Consider the following 8,211-nt stretch of genomic DNA (forward strand, 5'->3'; position numbering starts at 1 on the left):
AAATTTGGTGGTTGCGGAAATCTAGAGCAGATTCGTATGCCCAGTTACCCTCTATGGTGCCTTATGGGAATGGAGACGAGGAGACTGTCGGATCAATAAGATAACATGTTGTAATCACACTCGAAATAAAGACATCAGCAATCGGGGTTTCACCCAACGTGAGAAAGACGCATTCGATGATACCGTCATGTAATTCGCACTGACGAAAACTCTTAGCTAGTGAGTTTCGGCCTAAACATCGAAGCGATTGAGTGTGACCGCCAACTTTACGAGCGAACCTTGTCAGATCGTGTGAACTTCAACTTAGCAATTGTATCTTTTGGTTATAGCTCAGATTAGAATAAGAGAATTAAAATATTTCCAATTGTCTTTAATCAACTTGCAGATATTATTTTATCTAAGACACCCTCTTTCAACAAAATTGGTAATGATTCTTTTATAAATGAAATATATTGCGGCGTTTTGTAATATTTTCGCAGTAATTCCTCACTTTGCATAACCTCTTCCATCTGCTCTTTAATTTCGTTCTTATCTGTGGTCATAAAAGCTGTAAGAGTAGCCAAAAAGCAGAGATCTGAAATATAAAACAGATTTCATAAGGTCAGCTTTTGAGCTTCCTAACCATATTATTCAATAATTACCAAGATGTTGATTTGATTTGAGCTCCTGCTGCAATAGGTCGTACGTTGGTAATGTTCCCCTATATCCAGATTTAACCAGAACGTCAATGAATGTGTCGAAGTATAATTTGAAAAGTTTCTCACGCCTTTTGTATGGAATGAGGGATGCCATGAAATATAAATCGTATGCTGGTGATCCCCAATGGCATATTTGAAAGTCAATCTGAAAATGAATGGTTGCTTAATATTAACGTACAAAAATATGAATACAAGCGGGGCAGTGAAAAATTTGACTGTATCGTAAAGGTTGAATTTTCAACGCCATATCCGGAGTGGTGGGGGACCTTATGCTTCTCTCTTCCTTTCTACCCCTGCCGGTGTGGGGTTCACAGTTAATCCGTTTTGACATCAAAATAGCTTCATTCTGAAGGATCATAAAATTTAAGGACGATGATTGTGGAATTCTTCAACGGTCCTCATCCCATTTCTTCCAGAGAGTTAACCGCTGCAAGGTTGCACCTCCTCAATAACATTCTTTACCACCTTAGGTTAGTGAGCGAGATTTAATATTCTTCGAATTGAGGAACAACCCACTGCCCGAATCTATCAAAAGGGTCGATCGAGCGTTGAAGGAAGCTAGTGTGGTATTCCCGAATATTGGGCGACTCCGAATGTCTAATCTTGCGCTTCCAAGAATCAGTTGTCAACCAAAGATCCACAAGGAAGGGGATGAGATGCGAGAAATCATTGCGGACTCGAACTCACCGACGTACAACGTAGCTAAGTGGTTGATTAATGAGTGCCAGACCCTTGGGACGACGAATAGTAAGTACTCAGTTGCTAACTCCCATGAATTAATAAAGAAGCTGCAACGCGTTGAGAGAATGGGTGATGACGAAGTGATGCTGTCGTTCGATGTGTAGACATTGTTTCCCAACACACCAGTGAAAGAGTCAATTTTTGAACTCGAGATATGGCTGAGTCAGTTTGGGTCTGGACCGGAATGGAGAAGAAAAGTTCGTATCTATGCAAACCTTGCCAGGCTCTGCATGAACGAAAACTATTTTACATTTCGAGACAGATTCTACAAAACTACTTCGGGAGTAGCGATTGGGAACCCCCTCTCGCCGTTACTCACTGAAAGGTTCATGTCATCAATCAAAGAAAAAATTGAATCGAGGGGAGACGACGTATTTGCGATTGTTAGAAGAGACGATATAGATATGATAATCTCCTCTATAAACAAGATTCATCGTAAAATCGAGTTTACACTAGAGGTAGAAAAGGATGGGGTTCAACCCTTCTTGGATCTAAATACCGTCAGCTCCAGCGGGAAGCTTAATTTCGAGATATGCTGTAAGCCTAGAGCAACGCAGAGAACGATACCAGTAACTTCACATCACACATTTTCCCAAAAAACGGCAGCCTATAATTGCATGATCCACCGACTGATCACATACCCTCTTTCAGAATACGGTTTCAATAAGGAACGACAGTATATTATTGACACCGCTATTAAGAATGGGTATAATCCTCAGACTATTGAGAAATTGATTAGAAGGAAAGTCAATCAACACAATAGGCATGCCTATTCAACACTATCCGAATAAGTATCCTTGATTCCTTCCTATTTAACAACATCAGGAGTTGGGCAAAAAGGTACCGACTGGAAGTCGTAGTTTCGAGTTGATCGTCCACCTTGCAGAACTTACTGGGAAGCGTCAAGGATCCTTTGGCAGCGGAGGAAAAAAGCGGGATTTACCGAATAACGTGCAGCGACTGTAATAAAATATACATAGGACAGACGAAACGCCTGATAACGACTAGATTTAATGAACACATCAAGGAAGCGGTAAGTAATGTTCGAAAACAAAAGTCATGCATAAGATCATCAGTGGCAGCGCACATAGTCGAGGAAGCCCATACCATTCAACGCGAAAATCTTGAACTCTTGCGGCATACAAACCGCATGACAACCTTGGATCCTTGGGAAAGTCTAGAAAATCTGAGAGAAGACGCGACGCGGTTATTAAACACAGATTCCGGTAATTGCCCCTCAAAATTAATAAAACTTACCGCGGTAATTAATAGATAATTAGGTTAATGGTAGGGTAGGTAGGTATCAGTGGCCGCGCCGAGGAGCCCAATTAGCGCTTTGGTGCGCCATTTCGATGCCACAAACTCCTTAGACCGTGACTGTTGTTATGGGAGCAGGGAGGCAGAGTCCACCCGGCTCGGATCTTCAGAGCCAGCCCGTAGCATTCTCGAAGGAAAGCAGGTCTCTGACCCTGCAGCAAGAAATCTCTGAGGTCCTCAAAGAATGGTTTACCCAGAGTCCGCAGCCTGACTCTAGCCAGAACTGGGCAGTCGCAGAGAAAGTGCATGAGGGTTTCCCTTCCTTCTCCGCAGCTTCGACAATGCGAGTTGTAGGGTATGGTCCCCTATGGACCAGTTCCCCGTGCAGACCGCCGTAATCTTGAATGCATTTGCTCGCGTCTGGCACAGGAGCTCTCGTGATTGGGCTATGTTATAAGCAGGCCAAATTCTCCTTGACTTGGCACAGCTTGTAAGCTTTCGCCATCTCAGGCCCACGGCTGCTAGGTAGTGCGAGTAGACACCACCCCCGACAGCCGCCAGCGGAACACCGACTGTATTCGCCGAGGGACTGCCAAGAGCAGAGCCTTGCCTGACCAATCCGTCAGCCCGCTCATTCCCCTCTATGTTCCTATGCCCGGGAACCCAAAGGAGAGTGAACTTGAGGGTGCCGCCCGGACGGTTCAGCGCGTCTCTACACTGCCCCACCAGCCGGGAAGATGTCGTCGTTGAGTACAAGGCCTTGATGGCCACTTGGCTGTCGGTCAGAATGGCTATGTTACGCTTGGGGCTCAAATCTCGCTCCAGCCATCGACAGACTTCCAATATCGCCAGTATTTCCACCTGGAATACACTGGTGAAACCTGGGAGACCATACTACTTGGATACACCGTGTGTATTCGAGAAAACCCCCGCGCCGACTCCATAGGCCATCTTTGATCCGTCCGTAAAGAATACCGTGTCATAGTCTTGCAACACTCCGCCGGTCTTCCACTTTGCCCTAGTTGGAAGGTCCACAGCAAACTTTCTCGTGAAGTTTGGGATGCCCAGATTTCTCGAGATATTTCATCTAGGATGTTGCTGTGGCCCTAGGACTTTGCTGTCTAGCATCCGGACTCACGTAGTCTGACGGCACTGCACGCTGCAACATATTTGATGTGGCGGTCTAAGGGGAGGAGATGCTGGAGTACATTGAGAGCATCTACCGGGCCGGACTGCAGAGCCCCTGTAGCACCTGCACACGCGGTTCCTTGAATCCTATTAAGCTTCGTTCTATTGTATTTCTTCTTCAAAGCCAGCCACCATACAATAGAGCCGTACGTTACGATCAGACACACTACAGCGGTGTACATCCAGAGAACCATCCTCGGCCGGAGACCCCATTTCTTTGCAAAGGTTCTCTTACAGGCATAGAAGGCTATACAGGCCTTCTTAACCCTCAGTTCTATGTTCAACCTCCAATTTAGCTTAGGATCCAGGATTACACCCAGATACTTTACATTAGAGGAAAGAACCAATCTTTGTTCATTCAGCCGTGGTAGATGGAATTCAGGTATCCTTGTCTTGGTGGTGAATAGCATCAGTTGCGTTTTGGTTGGGTTTATGCTGAGTCCGTTTCTTGCGGCCCACAGGCACTCCTTTCACAGCGCTCCTTCCATGATGTCGCCCATAATGGACAGAAACATCCCTGATACTAATATCACCAAGTCGTCGGCATACGCCACCACCTTCACCCCGCTGCTGTCCAATGTACGTAAAATTTTGTTCATTACTATTAACCAGAGCACCGGTGAGATGGCGCCACCCTGGGGCGTGCCTCTGTTCACAGCTCTGGTCAAGTGGTTGCCTCCCAGATCAGACTGGATTATCCTGGTACTCAGCATGGATATAATCCAATCCGTGAGATACCCCTTCAATCCAATACCGGTCAAGGTTTCCTTGATGGCATTGGTACTGACGTTGTTAAAAGCTCCCTTTATATCCAAGAAGGCAGCAAGGGTATACTGCTTGTACTGCAGCGACCGCTCAACCGTGCCAATTACCTCGTGGAGGGCGGTTTCTGTGGATTTTCCTTTGAGGTAGGCATGCTGGGACTTAGAAAACGACGTTCTCTCCATAATGGTCCTTAAGTGAATGTCCAGGACGCGTTCTAGGGTCTTCAGCACGAAAGAGGTCAGGCTGATTGGTCGAAAGTCCTTCGCGGACTCATGATCGCGCCTGCCCGCTTTCGGTATGAAAACCAGTCGTGCTCGTCTCCAGGACTGCGGTACGTATCCTAAAGTGATGCAGCTGTGTGATGTAGGTTAATAATTTAATGTTTTTTTTTCCTTAAGAAGTAATTTAGGTAATTAGTGTTGTTAGTATAAATAGAACCGTAGAATCGCAATTGTTTTCAGTACTTTGTACTGATGAAGGAGGTAAGTTGCTCCCGAAATATTGGGCTGGGGAAAAAGAAATGTTGTATTTTGTCAATAGACGGCGACACTTAAACATACCTTGTGTTGTACTTATCGCATCTGGCCATACTATGCGGCAATTTGAAGACGACAATGTGTGCTACAAGTGTCTCTTTGACAGTGTTGTGATCGTACGTTTCAGTCTCAAGTTATAGCGCGTCAAAGATGGAGTCCGCCAAGCAAGAAATTCGTCATATTTTACGTTTTTACTACATGAGAAGTAAAAATGCTACGAAGGTGGCCGAAAAAATTTGTGAAGTTTATAGGCCCGATACTGTAACGATTCGCACAGCACAACGTTGGTTCGATCGATGTCGAAGATACACCCCGTACTGATAGACCAATCGTCGTAGAAACCGATAATATCGTCGAAATCATCCAAGTAGATCGGGATGTGAGCATTTGCTCGATTGGCCAGGAACTGGGTATAAACCATAAAACCGTTTGGAAGCATTTGCAAAAATTCGGATTCCAAAACAACTGGATGTTCGGGTGCCACACGAGTTCACGCAAAAAAATTACTTGAATCAAATCAACGCCTGCGATGCACAGCTGAAACGGAACGAATTCGACCCATTTTTGAAGCGAATGGTGACTGGTGATGAAAAGTGGATCACGTACGATAACCTTAAGCGAAAAAGATCGTGGTCGAAGCGCGGCCCAAACCATCGCTAAGTCCGTTTTGCTTTGTGTTTGGTGGAATTGGAAGGGAATCATCCACTATGAGCTGCTCAACTATTGCTAGACCCTCAATTCGGTCCTCTACTGGGAGCAGCTCGACCGTTTGAAGCAGGCAATTGACCAGAAGCGACCAGAATTGGTCAATAAGAATGATGTTGTGCTCCACCAGGACAACGTTCGGCCTCATACATTTTTTATGACCCGCCAGAAGCTCGAATGGGATGTCCTTTCGCACCCACCGTATAGTCCGGACCTGGCACCAAGTGATTACCATCTCTTCTAGTCCATGCAAAACGCTCTTGGTGAAACTAAGTTGGCCTCAAAAGAGGCTTGCGAAAACTGGCTGTCTGAGTTTTTTGCAAATAAGGAGGGGGGGGGGTTTTCTAAGGGGGGAATAATGAAGTTGCCTTGATGTTGGACCGGATCAAATGGAGAGCAACTTACTCCTACCCACGTTTGTTGGTTCGCGGACCCCTCGTTTGGTGCATAGCACCCATGTATTCAAAAAGAGGAACTATCGGTTTCGTCCAGGGCAGAGGCAACTCATCAGACGCTGCCTCACCTCTCCCCTGGAAGCAGCGTGTTCGAAATCAGCAACAGGTGGAAAAGCTCCTTTATATAATCGCGTGTTTTTGCGTATGTAAGGGAGCGTTTTCCACCTATTGCCACTTTCGGTCACGCTGCTCCCAGGAGAGAGGTGAGGCAGCGTCTGATGTGTTGCCTCTGCCCTGGACGTTCTTTACTTTCATTGATTCTTACCAAAACAGCCTGAGTAACGACGTCTTTGTCATCAGTTTTGTACATTAAATTTTTGATACTGTAATCTCCATGATTCAGCACGTTGTATGCTCCTGGTGTGAATATAGATTCTTTACATTTCTTCAATAACATATCAGAAGTAATTTTTCCCAGCTTATCTGCGATTTCCTCGAAGCCAGGCAGGGTTTGAACAGTTTCATGCAGAAAAGATATTCCGTGGCGAAATATTGGAAAGTCCCCTACGTTTGGTAGATACAAAAATGTCCCTTTTACTCTCAAATCCTTTCGACCCTAAAAGCATAAGTATTCAGTATAGATACAAACAAAGAATTTCATTGGTTCTGACTTCATTTTCCATCTTAAATACGGCAGCATGGTACTGTCCCAATTTAGAGAAAATCATTTCAGCATCCTGGTCGTTCGGAAGCACCCTCGGCAGCAAGGAGTATCCAAGCTCTCTTAAATCCTCAAAAACTAAGACTTTTCTGGGTTCCGATGAATAGTAGAGAATCCTAGCGATTTAAGAGTTCGAATTAATTTCGCAATATCGCGTAAAGATCGGTTATCTACTTTGCTACTAATGTTTCAGGGTAGCCTGCACTTTTCAAAATTTCTTGGCAATCGTTGAGTACTTTTGAATACATGAAAATCTCAGTTCCAAAAAAGTCCAAAGTATCTTGTGCTATAAAATCCTTCTTTAGTCCTTCTGCGACTGGCATGCCTTTGATAATCACAGAGCATTGTTGATTTTCGCTAGTTGCTGTTGAGTATCTTATGTTCGCCCGAAACATGATACTGGCGAAGTGTTCGCCGACGACTGTAGCTGGGGAAGTTTTGTAATCATGAATCTAAAAATGAGAATTGTATTGCACTTGGAGCACGTTTTTAGTTCTATCTCGAAAGTAGATGGGTGATCACCGTAACACTAGTCAATTCTCCGTTGAATTCCAGAACTTCTTTTAGAAAGTCCGGATTTATCCACTCGGGCGCTTCTAGCTCATCGCGGTTGAAATTCATCTTAGTTGGCAACTGATAAGAAACTTTTCACAACACCTTGTAATTCCACCGGCTAGTCGCAACTGAAAACCTGATGTGAGCGGCAATCACAACAGAACACCTATAGATTGATTGAGCACTCCAAACAGTTCGAAAACCCAAACAGAGCTCTCAGCAACCCACTAGCGATAGAGTGCAAGATAGATCCCAGCTCAGATTAGATATTTTCTAGTTGCGGCTGATAGTATGGGTGTAGTATGGCATCTAGATGGGTTGTTTACGCAAGCGTAGAAAAATGGCTCTCTATAATGCCTTACTGAAAAGCGAATAGTCAAATTCATTCTTCAAGCAGACGCTGTGTTGTATAGATCGCAGTATTCTCACTATGCGAGTTGTTATTAACTTTATGGTGTCCACGTACTTTCAATACTCGTTTGTTGTGTCTCCATATTTAACTGCTGAAAGAGGGATATCACCTTATGGACAGTAAGTTGTCACCTTTTAGCATTCATTATAACTTTTTGGGGAATCATCTGGGAAAGGCGATGAATTGCCAGCAGAATTTAATGAAAACCTCTTGGATAGACTTGAAGTTTTTATAATGT

The 8,211-nt window shown here is 44.5% G+C and overlaps 1 protein-coding gene across 1 annotated transcript; it reads right to left on the reverse strand.

Annotated features, from left to right (window-relative positions):
* Nucleotides 1-364: 364 nt before the first annotated feature.
* Nucleotides 365-7,782, reverse strand: LOC119659353. Its single transcript, XM_038067401.1, has 6 exons — nt 7,529-7,782; nt 7,181-7,458; nt 6,957-7,122; nt 6,611-6,901; nt 642-843; nt 365-574 (listed from the first exon to the last, which is right to left on the reverse strand). The coding sequence occupies exons 1-6, from the start codon at nt 7,625-7,627 to the stop codon at nt 375-377; spliced, it is 1,236 nt and encodes a 411-aa protein (XP_037923329.1). The 5' UTR covers nt 7,628-7,782; the 3' UTR covers nt 365-374.
* Nucleotides 7,783-8,211: the final 429 nt, after the last annotated feature.

The sequence above is a fragment of the Hermetia illucens genome, chromosome 6 (assembly GCF_905115235.1).
Source record: "Hermetia illucens chromosome 6, iHerIll2.2.curated.20191125, whole genome shotgun sequence".
Classification (NCBI taxonomy): Eukaryota; Metazoa; Arthropoda; class Insecta; order Diptera; family Stratiomyidae; genus Hermetia; species Hermetia illucens.